The sequence below is a fragment of the Cervus canadensis genome, chromosome 24 (genome assembly GCF_019320065.1).
Source record: "Cervus canadensis isolate Bull #8, Minnesota chromosome 24, ASM1932006v1, whole genome shotgun sequence".
NCBI classification, from domain to species: domain Eukaryota; kingdom Metazoa; phylum Chordata; class Mammalia; order Artiodactyla; family Cervidae; genus Cervus; species Cervus canadensis.
The window spans coordinates 42,188,267-42,206,835 of record NC_057409.1 but is presented as its reverse complement, the minus strand read 5'-3'; the positions used below and the strand labels follow the sequence as shown (position 1 = coordinate 42,206,835).

Here is an 18,569-nt window from a genome sequence, read left to right as displayed (position 1 = left end):
CTCTGTGGCTTCCAGAAATGGGGACAGATGTATTCAGATTGACCTTCCTTATTCACTGAGTGTGGGAATGGTTGGGAAGGGTAGGGGGGGAGGGAGATAAAACAAGGGGGAGGGTGGGAAGGTTCCCATGGGGGCCCAGTAATACGAGAGAGCATTGAAAGCAATGTTGAAGTTAACAGCTCTATTTCCTGGAGGGTCTATGCTAAAACACATGTGAGGGGGAGGAAGGTCCTTACATTTTTTCCGAAAGAAGGAAAACCAGGCATGACAGTTTTCCCAAGGCCCCGACAAGATCGCACTTCCTGGAGAGGTCAGAGGTCATCTCCTTACCATCCCCCTGATTGCACAGCAGGGAATAGAAGAGGGTCAGATCAGGTTCAAAACAAGATGTGAAGTGAAATGCATTCCTCACCTTGCCCTCCCAACCCCAGTCATGTTTAATTAACATTCCTCTTTCTGGAAAATATCCAAAATGTTCCAGTGGCTTCCAAAAAAATTAAAAATTCAGCCGACTCAGGGCCCTAGGTAACTTTGTATAACGACTGCCATAAGGCAGGCGCAGTTCTTCTGAGGCCGAAGGAACATGGCCCCATGAGACCACTAGATTTCCAGAATGAGAGGATTGGAGAACGGCACAGTAGACTCCCCTGATAACAGTATCTTTGGATCTAAGACTGTCACTCCTCACACTGTCACAATAGTTTAGCCTGGGTCTGATTGGTGATAGTCTCTCCATCTCTAGTGACAGTGATGCTGCCTTCAGTAGCTACCCCTCCCCTTCTGCTTTTTTTTTCAGATGACCAAGTGGATGATCTTGTTGTTAAGCAAGTCACTTCAGTCACATCTGACTCTTTGTGACCCTATGGACCACAAGAACTTGTGTAGACTTACCAAAGAACTTATGTTGACACTTGCCCTAGAGGAGGTGAAGCTTAATTGTCCCTCCATAAATATGGCCTGTGCATACCAACTTCTTTCCAGAGAATGTTTGAAAAACAGAAAAAGAGAGTAATATTACAGTGGAGAACCCTGTCAAGCGCTATCTCATTCAGGTGACAAAGGCCACCATAAGCAGTGATAAGGGTTGAAAGCATGTACCCTTGATATGATATGAAAAAAAGGCACTTTAGCTCTATGGTCATCCCAGAGGGTTATGTCTTTATTAGTTTTTATTGATGACCTTATTTCATTATATGTAAAAGCCATAAATTGCTTCTCCATTTCCATATTGAGGGACATGTGGGCTGTTTGAAAAAAAAAAAAGAACCATCCTAAAGCTCAGATCAGCATTGCCTGGGCTTGTGATGTATCCTTATTGACAGCACACAAATTCCAGGTCTCAACAGGATTAAATCCTCTAGGATGATGTCACAACTACACAAAATCTGTTTTTTCCTCTTGACCGGCTCTGCTTGAATATAGGATCAGCAGAGAAATATGGGCTTCCCTGGTGGCTCAGATGGTATAGAATCCGTCTGCAATGTGGGAGACCTGGGTTTGCTCCCTGGGTTTGGAAGATCCCCTGGAGGAGGGCGTGGAAACCCACTCCAGTATTCTTGCCTGGAGAATCCCCACGGACAGAGGAGCCTGGTGGGCTGCAGTCCATGGGGTCGCAAAGAGTCAGATATGACCAAGCAACTAAGCACAGAGAAATATGAGAACCCCGTACTGCTGACTGAAGGAAGGCTCTTCACATCCTCCAGAACTCTTGCTGAATTTCTATGAAGTTGGTGCTGAAGCATAGATGTGTCCATCAGGAAGATGCACACCTCTTTACAAACCTTTCTCTTAACCACTGCCCTGTCAGTAACAGATTCAGGCTGTTGGTTTTTCTATCTGGGATGCTGTCTTCTTCTCCCATGATGTTCGAATCTAGTTCAAATCCCGGCTTTGCTACTTACTGTGTGATTGTGGGTAGATTACTTAACCTCTCTAAGCTTCTGTTTCCTCACCTATAAAATGGAGATATTAATAGTACCAACCACCTCGGGCTGTTGTGGAGACTGAAGGAGATAATGTGTGCATGATGCTGAGCATGGACCGGCGAGCAGGCAGCTCCCAGGAAATGTCATTCTAGCCACTGCATTTACACGTGGAGAGACAGGCCTGCCTCTGTTACTGGTCAAAAGATTTTTAAAAACTCTTTATTTTTCTTGGCGTAAAGACGATTAACAACGCTGTAATAGTTTCAGGTGAAGAGTGACGGGACTTAGCCATACATATATATGTATCCATTCTCCTCCAAACCCCTCCTCCCACCCAGGCCGAGCAGTCAACAGATTCTTGTTGTTGTTGTTTAGTCGTTAAGTCATTTCTGATTCTTTGGTGACCCCGTGGACTCCTCTGTCCATGAGGCAAGAATACTGGAGTGGGTTGCTGTTTCCTCCTCCAGGGAATCTTCTCGACCCAGGGGTTGAACTTGCATCCCCTGCATTGGCAGGCAAGTTCTTTACCACTGAGTCACCAGGGAAGCCCCTAAAAGATTTTTAGGTGATTGTTTTTCTTTTTCTCTTTAAGAGTTTTTTGATGTAGACCATTTTTAAAGTGTTTATTGAATTCGTTACTCGATTGTTTCTGTTTTATGTTTTGGTTTTTGACTGGGAGGCATGTAGAATCTTAGTTTGCTGATCAAGGATTGAACCTGCACCTCCTGCATTGGAAGGTGAAAACTTAACCACTAGACTGCCAGGGAAGTCCCTAGATAATTGTTTTAAGTTACTTTTCACTGTATTTTTCATGAAATCCTTGAAAAACCTCCCAGGTTCTTTCTGCAAATATATTATTTTTAATATTTCTTTACTTGGGATTAGTCCACCAATACGGCAAGTATTTCTTGGTTTTTGCTTCTTTTAGTGTTTTTCTGTTTCTTCTAGTGGGAGCCTAATTTTTTTCAGGCTTTGGTTCTGCTGGTTTGTGGTAATATACAGGTTTTTAAACCTCATTTTTATCTGCTTTTTTGAATAAGATTTTCAGACAAACAGCTGGAGTGATACCCCATAGCTCAAAGGGAGAATCTCAGGCCTCATTACTTCCCTACAACCACCACGTGAGCATTTGAACCTCTGTGAGGCAGAGGTTTGGGAAAAATTATAAACTAACATGAAAGACAAGTTTCTAGCAGGAATTCAGATCAAAGAAGAGATTGTCCTGGTAGGCTTGCTCTATATGAGTTAGAGATTGCCAAGGGTTTCCCACTGACTGACTTGGCAACTCTGATTCTTGAAGACTCTTCAATGATAATTTGTATAGTTTATACTGGTTTATGTTATTGTTAAAGAATTGCCTGGCAAAGAGGAATACTATGCTAATTTCTGAAATGATTCTGGTAGCATTGTTGCTATGAAGTAAAGTGAGTCCACAGAAATAGATTGAACAAACATTCAACGATTCTTTGGTTGATCCAATAAACATTTATTCATCCCTGTAATAAACATGACATGGAGATTCATTAAATATTATTTCTATCTTTAGAGTGGGCTTTCCAGGTGGCTCAGATGGTAAAGAATCTTCCTGCAATGTGGGAGACCTGGGTTCGATCCCTGGGCCGGGAAGGTTCCCTATAGAAGGGAATGGTTACCCACTCCAGTATTCTTGCCTGGAGAATTCCATGGACAGAGAGGAGCCTGGTGGGCTTAAGAGTGGAGAGACTCACTCATTGTGTGACATATGCACCCTATTGAGGGAGGTATTCTAAGATTATATGACTATAAGGTGACCCAACTGGGCTTTGACTCCTACGACTGTGGGACTTCAAGTCCTTTGCTTTTTGCCATTGGAGTTCCCAAATACATGATTCTTGCCCCCCTGCTCCCACCCCCTACAATTCAACTCAGTTCTGACACTATTTACCTGGAGTTAGTGTCAGATCGATAGGTTAAGGGCTCAGTCCAGTAAGACCACCTCCATTTCAGAAGCCAACTGCAAGTCCCTGGTTGTCACTTGTACTTCTGACCAACGGCCTACAAATTTGGTTCCCACAACCCCACCTCGGATTCAACAATGTGTTAGGGCGGCTCACAGATCTCAGAAAAACACTCATCTTCCTGAGTGTTTATTACACAATAAAGGACATGATAACTGAACAGCCACGGGAGGAGATAGATGTGGAGTGAGTTCTGGGTTCCAAGTGCTGGAACTTCTGTCCCATGAAATTGGAGTACCCTACCCTCCCTGCTTGTGATGTGTTCACCAACCCAGAAACTCCCTAAAACCTGTAGTTTAGGGATTTTATGAAGTTTTTTTTTTTTATCACTTAGGCATGATTAACTTGTAACTCAATCTCCAGTTCTTCTCTCCTCCCCAGAGAATAGGGGATGAGACTAAAAGTTCCAAGCTTCTGATCATAGCTTGAACTTTTTGGTCACCAGCTCGCTTCTGAAAGCTCTCCAGGGGCCCAGCAAGAGTTACCTCATTAGAAAAAAAAAAAAATGTTCCTATTATCCAGGAAATTCCAAGGGATTTAGGAGCCCTGTGTCAGGAACTGGGGCCAAAGACCAAATATCAAAACAAAAGATCCTCCTAGCATCTTTATTGATTCAGTTCAGTCGCTCAATCATGTCCGACTCTTTGCGACCCCATGAATTGCAGCACGCTAGGCCTCCCTGTCCATCACAAACTCCTGGAGTTTACTCAAACTCATGCCCATCGAGTTGGTGATGCCATCCAGCCATCTCATCCTCTGTTGTCCTCTTCTCCTCCTGCCCCCAATCCCTCCCAGCATCAGGGTCTTTTCCAATGAGTCAACTCTTTACATGAGGTAGCCAAAGTATTGGAGTTTCAGCTTCAACATCAGTCCTTCCAATGAACACCCAGGACTGATCTCCTTTAGGATGGACTGGTTGGATCTCCTTGCAGTCCAAGGGACTCTCAAGAGTCTTCACCAACACCACAGTTCAAAAGCATCAATTCTTTGGCACTCAGCTTTCTTTACAGTCCAACTCTCACATCCATACATGACTACTGGAAAAACCATAGCCTTGACTAGACGGACTTTTGTCTCTGCTTTTTAATATACTATCTAGGTTGGTCATAACTTTCCTTCCAAGAAGTGTCTTTTAATTTCATGGCTACAATCACCATCTGCAGTGATTTTGGGGCCCAGAAAATAGTCTGACACTGTTTCCACTGTTTCCCCATCTATTTGCCATGAAGTGATGGGACCAGATGCCGTGATCTTAGTTTTCTGAATGTTGAGCTTTAAGGCAAATTTTTCACTCTCCTCTTTCACTTTCATCAAGAGGCTTTTTGTTCCTCTTCACTTTCTGCCATAAGGGTGGTATCATCTGCATATCTGAGGTTATTGATTAGGGAATTGAAAAAGTTTTAGGAGCTCTCGGTAGGAGCCAGGGATGAAGACCAAAATACATATTTCTTATTATATCACAATATTACATACCCTGAGACTTTTTTTTTAAAGGATCTTACCCCTAGGGTTAGTTCCTATTATGTTTCAAACAGCCTATAGAATTTGGTCACTTGTATTTTTCTCTGATGAGCCATGTAGTGTGGACTTCAGTATCCCTGTTGATTTATTAAGGTCATCTGTTCCATCATAGAGCATATGTCCTTGAATTGCAAGAGTGTATGTGGGTTTAAGGAATCTGGAATTTCTTCAGAAAAATAGGTGCATTTTTATGAAACACTGTTTAATTAAGTCGTCTCAGTGCCATCTTGGGTCACTATTCTCTTTCTTCTCCCTCTGTGTGACCCTCTGGTCACACACGTCTAATAAGACATCTTGTTACTATTTTGCTAGATTCCATATATATGTATTAATGTATGATATTTGTTTTTCTGACTTCACTCTGTATAATAGGCTCTAGGTTCGCTCACCTCACTACAATGGACTCAAACTTGTTCCTTTTTATGGCTGAGTAATATTCCATTGTATTTATATACCACATCTTCTTTAAGTCTTCCTAGGTGGCTCAGTGGGTAAAGAATCTGCCTGCAATGCAGGAGATGGAGGAGAATCGGGTTCAATCCTTGGTTTGGGAAGATCCCCTGGAGGAGGAAATGGCAACCCAGTCTACTATTCTTGCCTGGAGAATCCCATGGACAGAGGAGCCTGGCAGTCTATAGTCCATGGGGTCGCTATCCTTTCGTCCTGAAGGAGTCTGCAGTCCTGGAGGGGGCTGGCAGTAGGGAGGCAGCACAGGGCTGGGATTATGGCATGGTAGTTCCAGTTAGAAAGATCTAGGTCCTAATCCTGGCCCCACTGCTTCCTGAGACTTCCTAGCCTGCTCTCAGAGTCAGTCTTCTTATCTGTACAATGGGGATAGAAGAGCATGTCCTTATATAGATTGTGTGAGTATACTTTGAGATCAGATGTGTAAAGTGCTTGGTTCATAAGTGCTATTATTATTATGGGAAATGTTGTTCAATCCTTTGGCCATCTGAGGGGAAGAGCCAGCTCACTGGAAAAGACCCTGATGCTGGGAAAGATTGAGGGCAGGAGGAGAAGGGGGTAACAGAGGGTGAGATGGTTGGATGGCATCACCAACTCAACGGACATGAGTTTGAGCAAACTCCAGGAGACAGTGAAGGACAGGGAAACCTGGTGTGCTGTACTCCATGGGGTCACAAAGATTTGGACACAACTTAGTGACTGAACAACAACAGCAAGAAGGATGGTCTCAGTACTCCAAGCATTGATGGATTGAAGGTCTCTTATTTCATCCCTATCATTTCTCCTTCTTAGTGTATGTGAATGCCATTGCATTTCAAGAGCAAATGTGAAAGGTCTGTAATGAAATGATTTGTTTCTTTAGTGTGTTAAAAAAGGAAGGCAAATGCCAAAGTTTGTGTTTCTTTATATTCTAAAGAGTGAACATCAAATACCCTTAGTCAAGTAATAAAATCAAGTATACTTAATTATTGTTTTGTGGGTCTGTATAAATCAGCTAACCTCTTTGGGCATCAACATCCTGTTTTGCAGAATAAAGGAGCTAGTCCATATCACTGCACTCCTTTCCAACTAAGGTTGATTCAGTTAAGCACTACCACATACATAATATCAACTAGATGCTCTATGCTTGAAGCATATTTCTTTTCTATGCAGCTATTAATTTGCTCCTTAGTCTTTTGTTATCAAGCACAGGAAATATGGGGGAGTCTTTGTTTCTACTCTACATATTCTTAATCTCTGTGCTGAATTTTAGAGTCTCCTGTTCTAGATCTGGGTGGTGTGGGGACTCCAGAATAGGGTAAACTTTCAGAGAAGGGTATTTTGACTTATTTATTTGACTGTGCTAGATCCTAGTTGTGGCACTGGGATCTTCAGTCTTTTTTTGCAGCATGCACACTCTCAGTTGCGGCATATGGGATCTAGTTCCCTGACCAGGGATTGAAACCAGGCCCCCTTTATTGGGAAGGCACAGTATTGGACACTGGACCACCAGGGAAGTCCTATCCTGCCTTTTACAAATTGTTGCTAGTAAGACATTAGGGTAAGATAGAAGTTCCTCTATATCTTCAAGGAACTAGGAATACTGGGTCAAATTTGAGAAATGAATCTTCTCTTGAAGATGTCCCCCTCATGACTGGGGACATGACTTCATCATTTACCTTTAGTTCACAGGTGTAAGTGAATCATTTCCAAGGACAGATTACTCCAAATGGCAAGAGGATATATTGGTATGGGAGAGGGAAGGTCACAAAAACTGTGAGAAAATTAAAATATGGACAAAGAAGGTCTACTAGAATGGGAAATACTTTTGATCTGTCATTTGCCAGACAAAAAGAGGGAAGGACATGAAGTCTTCTTTCACTTATAGCTAAATCATGAAAGGTGTTCAATGTAGTACTTGAAAATAGCAAAAATTTGTTAATTCCATCAGGGGATTGTTAGACAGCTTATGGGCTTCCCAGGTAGCTCAGATGGTAAAGATTCTGCCTGCAGTGTGGGAGACCTGGGTTCAATCCCTGGGTTGGGAAGATCCCCTGGAGAAGGGGGGCAACCCACTCCAGTATTCCGCCTGGAGAATTCCGTGGACAGAGGAGTCTGGCAGGCTACAGTCCAGGGGTTGCAAAGAGTTGGATATGACTGAGCAACTAACACACATAGACAACTTATGAGGTGATTATAGGATGAAATATTATGTATCAGTTTCAAATAATGTTTATAAAGAATGCTTGCAGGTCATGGGAAAAATGCTCAGGATATAACAGATAATAGTATAAACCTGTTGAAAACTATAAATAAAACCTGATATTAAATATGTAAAAATCTTAATAGAAAAGGACCAGAAAGTTAACAGTGTTTATATCAGAGTGGTAAGATCATAGGTGAATTTTGTTTTAGTGATTCTTTTGACATTTACAAAAGTAAAAGTATCTTTTTCTAAATTTTCTATATGACATATGCCCTCCTTTTATTGCTGTTGTTCAGTCACTCAGCCGTGTCTGACTCTTTGTGACCCCATGGACTGCGGCACGCCAGGCCTCCCTGTCCCTCACCATCTCCTGGAGCTCACTCAAACTCATGTCCATTGAGTCAGTGATGCCATCCAACCATCTCATCCTCTGTCATCCCCTTCTCCTGCCTTCAATCTTTTCCTGCATCAGCGTCTTTTCCAATGAGTTGGCTCTTCACATCAGGTGGCCAAAGTACTGGAGCTTCAGCTTCAGCATCAGTCCTTCCAATGAATATTCAGGATTAATTTCCTTTAGGATCAATTGGTTTGATCATTTATAGTCAGAATAAAAATCTATATTCAAAATATTATTATTATTTTTTAAGACATATACACAAACTTCAAACTAAGTTAATCACATAAAGCTTAGATTTTTTAGGAAAGCAGAAAAAAGTTACTGGAAGGTTTTTGAACAAGCTGTGGAGTACAAGATCCTGACCCAGTCTCCTAAAGAGGATAGCGGGGCTGGCCGCGACAGGGGAAGGCCCCTAAACACAGAAGACTTTCTCAGAAGGTAAGGCCTTCAGAGGCGTGGTCACCAGCCTCAGGGAGGCTGCTTGGAGCCTCCTTTCATGCCTGCCATTTAACCTCTAATTTCCTTGAGGAACATACAGACCACTAGACACTAAGAGGCTTTTGTCACCTCACTGCCCCCTAAAGACACAGGATACTTTCGACTCTCCCTTTGCTTAGGGAACCTCATCCAGATATTCTGTAGGTGGGGTGCTTGCAAGTGGGGTGTCTCTCTCAAAGTTCCTTGAAGTGAGTTGGGAAAGGTTTGGCCTAAACTAAACAGTTTGTGTTTAGTGGGCTGCCTACGTCCAACACAAACATTCAGTTCCTCATATTTATAAATGTCAGTGCTGATAACTATTATTTCCCAAATCTTCAATATAATCCTTTTTTAAAAAAAAATTATTTACTTGTTATTTTTGGCCATGCTGTGTCTTCACTGCAGTGACTGGGCTTTCTCTAGTTGCAGTGAGCGGGGGCTACTCCTCAGCGTGGTGTGAGTTTCCGCAGTTGGTGTGTGGGCTCAGTAGTTGTGGCACACAGGCTAACTTGCTGCCCGGCGTGTGAGATCTTTCTGGACCAGGGATCAAAACCATGTCCCCTGCTGTGGCAGGCAGCTTCTTAACCTCTGGACCAGTGGGGAAGTCCCTCAGTATAATTCTTATTGGTGTCTTTTGGACACAGTCTATCCCCGTCTTATGAAAAGCCCTCCTCTTTTAGAATCGTCTCATCTGTCTACCCTTACATTTCAGATTTCAAGCACCCGTTTTTCACAGCCCCGACACCCCTCTACGGAGCATGATTTCCATGAGACCATCAGAGAGTGACTGATACTCTGTTTCAGTGACAAGAAAAGGTTTGCCTTTAAAAGAAGAGGAAAAGTCAGAAGTCATCAAAACAATGTAATATCCTGTGTGAAATGTTTGAGGTTTGAGTCCCTTGATCATGTGCCCCGCGAGAAGTAAGTCGGCGGTGGTGGCCGCGGATGACGAGTCGAGTCACTCAAGTCTGTCTTCAGCTCACCTCACACTTGGGCTTCTCGGGGAGGAGGGGCTGGAGCCCACCTCAGCACCATGATCCTCAGGCTGCTCCTGGCTCTCAACTTCTTCCCCTCAATTCAAGTAGCAGGTAAACACTTTTGATTTCTTTCCTCCTCCGGCGTTTTCTTTTGAGGATTTTGGTTCATTTCATTTCATTTATTTTTCAGGAAAAAATGTCTTTAAATCATGCACTCTCTATTTGGTATATTTCAAAAGGGGCAATGCTTTTCTTCATTTATCACTGAATGGTTCATTTTAAATTTCGAAGCACTCAGTACATTCGGGCATTTGAAGTGTAGTTTTTGCTATGAAATGGCAACCTGTTATTGAAGAAACTCATTGATTCTCAGACTATAGCCAGCAAAATACTTAAATAAGCATTCTTTGGAATTAAATCAGATTTATCTAACTATTAGTTGGTAATGTCCCAAGAATTTTTAGCATTTGTGTATACATATATATTTTTAAATGGAAGAAAATTGCTGTAAGCAGGTTGGTTCTGAGAGCTCTGGACTTAGACTGCCTGGGTTCATATCACAGATCTATTTCTTGATAACTGAGCTTAGGCTAGTATTTAAACTCTCTAAGCCTCAGTGTCCTTATTTGTGATAATAAATTCATCTCAAGGTCATTGTGGGGATAAAATGAAACAAACCATGAGAAATGTTCAGCACGGTCAATGCTTGGCCGGCAAGATAAAGGTTGGCTATAATTACCATGTCTTGTTTAGTCACTAAGTCTGTCTGACTCTTTTGCCATGTCTACTTGAATTGAAAGAGTGCCAAAATGAATTCTGGAGTTGTCACAGACGCTGGTGCCATACAGATGCTAATAAATTAGTTTTTCTAAACAGCTGGTTGATATCTGTTTCAAGTGGTTGAAATTCTTTAAGTTTTCAATGATGATGGGGATGAGGATGAAGAACTTGATGTGATCACAGTTAACCCCATTTCAGATAAAGAGTTGGGGGGAGGAATGTTAATTTGGCTAAAGATCCACATGTAGGGGTTGTTGGAACCAGGGTCTGAACCATCCTTGTCTGACCAGCACTTTGTCTCTGCTCTTATGCTACCCCGCCTAATAGGCTGTGCTTTAAAATTTCTTAGCTCCAGATATGTCCAGGGTTAGATCATCTTTGGTAAATCACAGTTCCCAACAGAAAGAGTTTGTTGCTTACTTAGGTGGGCTGGAGTCAGGTGTTCGTTCAACTTGTTCTCAGAGTTAGAAAATGGTCCTACTTGGCTCAAAAATTGGACAGATAGGGGTTAATTGGCATATTGAAGTAAGGATAGTTATTTTTCCTTTGAAGATATAATGAAAGGCCAGCATCTTCCATTTTCTTTCTCACTCATGCTGGTAGTATGGGGATTGCATGATTTCTTGCTGTCCTTAAATATCATGTGCGTGAGTTCCAGAGTGTAATCACCCAACTTGTGCAATACACCCATCTGTTTCATTGTTGAGGTGCCAGTGAGCACCTTAAAAATTCTGTGTATTTATAAAAGGTGTTGATATAATAAAAGACATGAGCTGGTGATGAGATAGGTTAATACCCAGCACTGAGAGCTAACAAACATTCTTTAAAAGAATCTTCAATATCTATCTTTTAAGGGATCTCTAAAATTTATTTTTAAAGACTATTTAAAATTTCATAATTAATTAGGCCATAAAGAATGGGCAGAAAGGAGAGAGAAGCCCCACTCTGATGGAAAGCTATTTAAAATTGGTAACTGTATACAAAATACTTTTCTTTGTGCACAGCCATCATCATCAATTCATTCACTCTCCTTGGGAGACATGTTTTATAAGACTCAAGGCTTTATATGCTTCCTTTAGCACATTTATTAAAAGGGGGATAGCTAGAGAAGCAGTGAAAAGATCATACACATGGAAACTGTCTTTGACTTGAGGTACATCTATGTTTCAAATGCTGGTTCACCCCCTATAATCACTTTTAAGATTTGGTGCTGAGTGGCCATCTAATGAAGTAGGAAAGGGGCAGAGAAGGCAGTTTCTTTTTTTCTCTTTTTTTTTTTTGAGAAGGCACTTTCAAAATGCCTCTTTCAGTAAGAAAACTTATGAGAAAAAATAATTACAACATACAAAAATGTCTGGTCCCTTCTAATCAGTGGTGCAAAATCTTCCATGTGCTTTTTGTTTCTCTCTGCTTTACCCTCCATGAAAAAGTTACAGTTAAGGAAATTCTCTGGTCAAAGTGTAGCCATCCTCTTGAGGACTGTGAAAGACTAATGCTCTCTCTGTGTTGAGATGTGTGCATGTGTCTGTGTGTGAAGGACAGTTTTTTTGACCAGTTTAACAATTCTAACTCTTTGTCTCACAGCATAGCTTTAAATATTTATCCTATGAAGGTCAGACCTGAACCTGATTCTTCATGATTTTAATGACACTATAAAAGATCTTTAGAGTAAAATTAAAGAAGAATGACTCAGGAAGCATAAGAAACCCTTAACTGACACAATTCCTTTACTAACATGATATGTCTTTTTTATTGGATAATTGCGCAGTTGAGATCCACAGCAGAGGATTTTGCTGATTTCGGGATATGAATCCAGCTTAGAACTGGAGGCCCTTGATAGGGAAACAATTTGTGGTTGACGATAGAAGGAGGGTACCTATAATACATAGTATTGTGCATTGATTTTTCAGTCAATACTGATTTTTTTTCAGCAAGCTAATCATCCAATATGAAGGCAAAAATCAGGACAACACATTTTTTTTTTTTTAAACGAGAGCATTTCTTCCCAAACCTTAGGAAGGAAACTGTCCAAAATGGCCAATTTGAACACGATTGATTTCTCTGTTGCTGCCCTATTCCCCACAGCATTTCTTTTTCTGAGAGAGGCACAGAAGGCAGGAAAATGATTGGTATTTAATGAAAAACCATCAGCAAAGCAAGGTAATTAAAGACTTTACTTTTAGTTCAGCAAATGACCCCTCTGAGGTAGTTGTACACAAAAGTCATTGACCTCTCTCAGGAAAGTATTGCTCGGAGGCTGGGCTTGGGGAAGTTAGGTAGAAAGATGGACATAGGAAATGCAAGGTAACTAGCTGATTGCTGTGTCTACATGACAACCAATACACAGTAGCCAGTTATTCTGACTGTTCAAAATTGACTGGGTGTTTTGTCATTTCAAGTAAAATTAATGGACATTGCCAAAGTGCAATTAAGAATTTGCTTTAAACTGAGAGAGTAGCACTGAAATATACACATTACCGTGTGTAAAATAGCTAGCTAGTAGGAAGCTGCGGTATAACCCAGGGAGCTCAGGCCGGGGCCCTGTGACCTCCTAGAGGAGAAGGATGTGAGGTGGGGGGAGAAGCAGGCTCAGGAGGAGGGGGACACATGTATACTTATAGCGGATTCACGCTGGTGTGCAGCAGAAACCAACACACAATTGTAAAGCAAGTAGCTTCCAATTAAAAATTAAAAAAAAAACCAAGAATTTGTTTTACTCTGTTCTTATACCCAAAGATACTCCTTTTTTTTTTTTTTTTTTAAAGGCAACCATCCAGAAAGAACTTTTACAGCAAGGATTGTAAAATTAATGCCAATGTAACAATACTAGGAAATAGGATGAGTCATTTTCACAGGTAGATTAGAAAAAGAAATGAATCTGTAATGGTTGTTCTGAAGCTGTCACATTCAAACCTTTACTATGGGGAGGGGGAGGACCTCACTGTCTCTCCTTTAAACATACACCATCCTCTTTTTTAATATCCTTATTCTATTCTCGTGTCAAAATGCCACATGGCTACCATTCAGCTTTTATCATGTGTGACTATCTTCCTCCAAGTATTTCCTGCTTGCAATGTGCTGACATTTACAAAATGAAAATTATTATGCCACCAACATCCCAGAAGAAAATGCCGTTTGTGGTTTATCATCTTTAAAACAATAGCTCTTTATTCACACATATTGGCTTTGATAATGATACACAATTTTCACTGTAGACTTTCTTGTCTAAAAATCAGAGGGCAGGCCCTCTGAAAGCACAGTTATTTATCCTTTTTCCTTTTCATCTTGGTTCAATTTTTGTTTGCCTTTTTCTAGAAGAAATTTCTTGTTTATGAAAGTTCACAGAGGCTGGGACTTCTTAGTAGACAGTTATGCTGAACTTGAGAAAAAAATTGACAGCTGGGTGGCTATGTGACAGATTGAAGGGGTCTCCGGTTTCCTAAGACGTGTTAAGGAATCTGTGTCTCTTATGGTAATTTCTTTGACTCTTTTTTGGTCAATGACATTGTGTTGTCATAAAAAAAAAAAAATGTACCCAGAGACTTCAGTCAGAATCACCGCATGAGAACTGGTCCCTGAAGCTGGAGGGTAGGTAACCCAGGCCCCATGGAAAGTAGGTATCTAATTGCTTGTTTGTTAAATTCTCATTTTGATGACTCTCAGCACTAGAAGAGAGGTGGGCTGGATATGTTCAAGGGCTACTCAGCCGCTTGTTAGAGGATATGAGAAAGAGTTTAGACTTCTTGGATGTTAGGATTTCAATACTAATTTCCTAGGCATCTTAATTCAGTCTATGTGTGACCATTCAGATTATTTTAGCTTTTATTTTCATTGTTGGAAGAGAAGTGAGTGGTGGTGGTGAATTTCTTACTTAGCTGAGACTTTATCTCTGCATCACCATTACCGTCATCTTTTTCATTTGTCATCATCTTCATTATCTTGGGGACTCTGGTTGCCAAGGTAACCAGGTTTATAGTTCCTGATGGTGTCATAAGAGTCACCCACTCACAGTTCACTCTGATCTCTAATCTAATCGTGAGCCCCTTTCTGCATATCTGAGTCACCTTGTTGGTTCACAATCCACTGCCTAATGTATTGATTATAAGAGTAACCCCTAGTCATTACCTACTCACTCAAACAAGAATATTAATTATGGACATATCTTACATTTTTAACAATGACTTTGGTTCCCCTGCTAAGAACTTAGGTGGGTGATTTTTTTTTTTTAACTTGAAAATATAGAGAGTTGTGCTTTTCATTGCTTAGGGATATTTGACGTGTGATGAAGTGTCAGAACATCACTGTGGCTGTATTGGCAGCTTTGCGTAACCTCGATGACTTGCTTTGGAATTGAAAGGGTACATAATTTATACCAGCTTCAGGAATGTTGAGTCCAGGAGGATTCCATTTCTGATTCACAGACTCTATCCCATAGAAAGTGGGTCAGGATGGAATCTTAGGAGAAGAATGTTTCCTCCCACCAGGAGGCTCTTGGGGAGACTAAAAAGAGTGTCAGTAAGTTACTCTTCTCTGAAGAGCCTGCTCCTTCTTGTGCCTTGGGAAGACAGATCTTCATGTCATCATTCAACAGGTATTTATTAACATCTTCTATGGCTTCCCTGGTGACTCAGGGGTAAAGAATTCGCCTGCCAATGCAGGAGACGTGGGTTTGATTCCTGGGTTGGATTGATGCTCTGGAGAGGGAAATGGCAGGCCACTCCTGTATTCTTCCCTGGGGAACCCAGGGACAGAGAAGCCTGGTAGGCTACTGTCCATGGGGTAGCAAGAGTCGGAAACAACTTAGGGACTAAACAATAACAACACGCTGTTTCAGGTTCCGTGACTGATACAAAACCCAGTTTGAGCTTCGGTGAAGTTAAAAATGAGAATTGTGAAAGCTTTCCAGATTTTTTTTTCTCTTTCAATTTAGGAACCCTGTGAATGATTTCCATCAATACTAATTGTTTTTAAGGAAAACAATTATAAGCTGAAGCATCCACAGAATTGCTGAATTCAACCATAGACATTTTTTAAAGATGGGAGGAAACTTAGACGTCTCTCAATTTTTAGAAAAGGAAGTTGTGTTGCTGGTTCCTAGAAGATGCTACTAGAAGATGACATTGCAATGTTTCCTGGGGTTTTGGGATGCTTTTAGGCTGGACCCATTTTACTTACCTAATCTATCTCCTTTCATACTGTAATGTAAGATCCTTAACCCTTTCTTATATTGTGGCTTTCTTCACTGTCTCACACACCTGTAATCCATGTTTATGATCTTTCTGATGCTGTTTCCATTTTGGATTCCCTCTTCCTTTTCATGGGTGTCTAAGGTGGAAATGGCAACCCACTCCAGTATTCTTGCCTGGGAAATCCCGACAGAGGAGCCTGTCGGGCTATGGTCAGTGAGATTGCAGACAGTCAGAAGTGACTTAGTGACTGAGCGTGCATGCCTCCTTTCCATGCATCCAAACCCTAATCGACTTTCACTTTAAGTCTTTAGTGCAAGATCCATCTCCCTGAGGAAGCATTCCCTTGGTATTCAGTCTTTCCTATGGTCTTGTAAGAGGAATCCCAATGGGAGTGTAACTCAATCTAACATATTTAATAAACCTCTCTTATATTTCAGTTTCTATTGGGATCTGAAGGAATATAAAAAGAGGAAAAGAGACATAGACTTAATTGGCACACAAGAATTGCTTCTGCAATTAAGTAGTTCTCTGTGCTTTTAGAGACTTCAGCTCTAGTTGTAAAGACTATATATAACGGGATATAACAGCTGGAAACAGATAAATAAAACTTGGCAGTTTCCTACTTCATCATGTTATTTGATGCTGTAATGGATTGGCATATATTATTTTTGTAATCCATTATGTTCCCTACTCCTCTTACCTAAGAAGTTCTTCTCTGAGACCCTACATGGCAAAGCGAGGGACTTCTTTCTTCGTCAGGATTCCTAAAATTATTATTGTGTGCTGTGCTGGTACGTCTGTTTTTTTCCTCTAGACTGTGAGCTCCTTGCAGACAGGATTGTATCATACCCATCCTTATAACCTCGAAACTATGTATAGTGCAGGATGTGTTGTGGGTGTTGGGCAATTATTTGTTGAATAAGGAAATGAATGAACTAAAACAGGAAGTGTAAAATGATTAATAAGGTTAATATAGAAGCTTTTATGGAAATCTGGGAGTTAAGTTGGACTTTAAAGCTAGATAAGAAGTGAGTGCATGATGTTATTAATAATAATTGCTAGCTAATATTTATTTTACACTTATAATGTTCCATACATTCTTTTATCTGGCCTTCCCTGTATTAAATCATTTATTCTTTCCCTAAATCCTTTGAAGTAGTTACAGTGATTATCTTGTGTGTAAGATGGGAAAACTGAGGCATGGAGCGGATAGAACAACTTATCTGGGGTCACACAGCTAGTCAGCGAGTCAGTCCAGGCGCCCTTGCTCCAGGGTTCATGTTCTTACCAATGCTATATTGCCTCAGGAAGGAGAAGAAATACAAATGAAGACATTATACCAGCGTTATAATTCCATGTTCTTGGAACAGATGGCCAGTCTGAAGGTATAGAGGCTTGGAGTGGTGGGGTTGAGTCAGGTCAAAAGGATTGAATGCTCATAACGGAAATTCAAACTTCATTTTCAAGACACTGGGAAGCAGCTGGAAGTTTGCAGAAGCAGGATGATCTAGAACGCATGGAGACTGGTGACCAGGAGATCATGTCACTCTGTCACTTTGTCGGGAAGAGGGTCATAGGGTTTGGGCAAAGGTGGAAAGAGAAAGAAGGGACTATTCTGAGAGATATTTTGAAAGTAGATATTTCAGGGCTTAGTACCTGGCTTGTGAAAGGGAAGGAGGGATAAAGAATGATGTCAAGATTTTGGCTTAAAAGGAATGGTGGTGTCACCACCTGGAACCAAGATTTTGTTGTTCAACTGAGTTTTGGAGGAAAATAGTGTTTAAGTATAGGTGCACTGAGTTTGAAGTAAAGACTTGAGATGTCAGAAAAATGTCCAGTACAAAGCTGAAGATATGGGAACCAGTTAAGAAGAAAACACTTAGGAATCCTCAACTTTGGAATAAAATTGAAGTGACAGAAATTAATGGCTAGTAGAAAGGAGAGGGAACAACTATAGAAAAGCAGAGAGTTGAATGAAGTCTGGAAAATAGGCCTAGTTAGGACTTAGCTGAAGAGCAGGCTGAGCTAGTGAAGGAGACAGAGAGTGTGTTGGAGAAAGAAGAGGGGAATGAGGCTCATAGAATGTCACCAGAGCCAGAGAAGAAAGAGTTTCAAAAAGAGGTAATGGTTAATAGCATTGATTATACACACACACACACACACACACACATGCACAAAGTCGTTGTTGTTTAAATTGCTAAGTCATGTTCAACTCTTTTGTGACTCCATGGACTGTAGCCTGTTAGGCTCCTCTGTCCATGGGATTTCCCAGGCAAGAACACTGGAGTGGGTTGCCATTTTCTTCTCCAGGGGATCCTCCTGAGCCTGGGATTGAACCTATGTCTCCTGAATTGGCAGGTGGATTCTTTCCCACTGAGCCACCAGGGAAGCCCTGGAAAGATTATTGATTTTGGCTGAGAGGAGGCCATTTGGGGTTTTTTGAGTTTAGGCAGAGATGGCGAAAGAAGATAACTCTTCAAAGGGTTGAGAAAAGATGGAGGGGGATAAAAATGAGATAGTGAAAAGGAGAGGAAATTTCTAGATAAAGTGAAGACCACCAGGAGCTTATATCTCCCATAGAATTTATCATAGTAATTTGTACATAGTCCACATGTAACGTTTGCAAGCCAAGTGACTTCATTACATTTGACATGTG

General features: G+C 41.1%; 1 protein-coding gene across 1 annotated transcript in view; it reads left to right on the top strand.

Moving 5' to 3' along the window:
* The first annotated feature begins 8,802 nt into the window (after positions 1–8,802).
* Positions 8,803–18,569, top strand: part of CD28 (CD28 molecule) — a 33,572-nt gene continuing 23,805 nt past the window's right edge. Inside the window, exons 1-2 of the mRNA XM_043445916.1 lie at positions 8,803–8,928; positions 9,680–10,055. Coding sequence (XP_043301851.1) covers positions 10,001–10,055 — 55 coding nt within the window. The 5' untranslated portion in view covers positions 8,803–8,928; positions 9,680–10,000. The remainder of the gene's footprint in view (positions 8,929–9,679; positions 10,056–18,569) is intronic.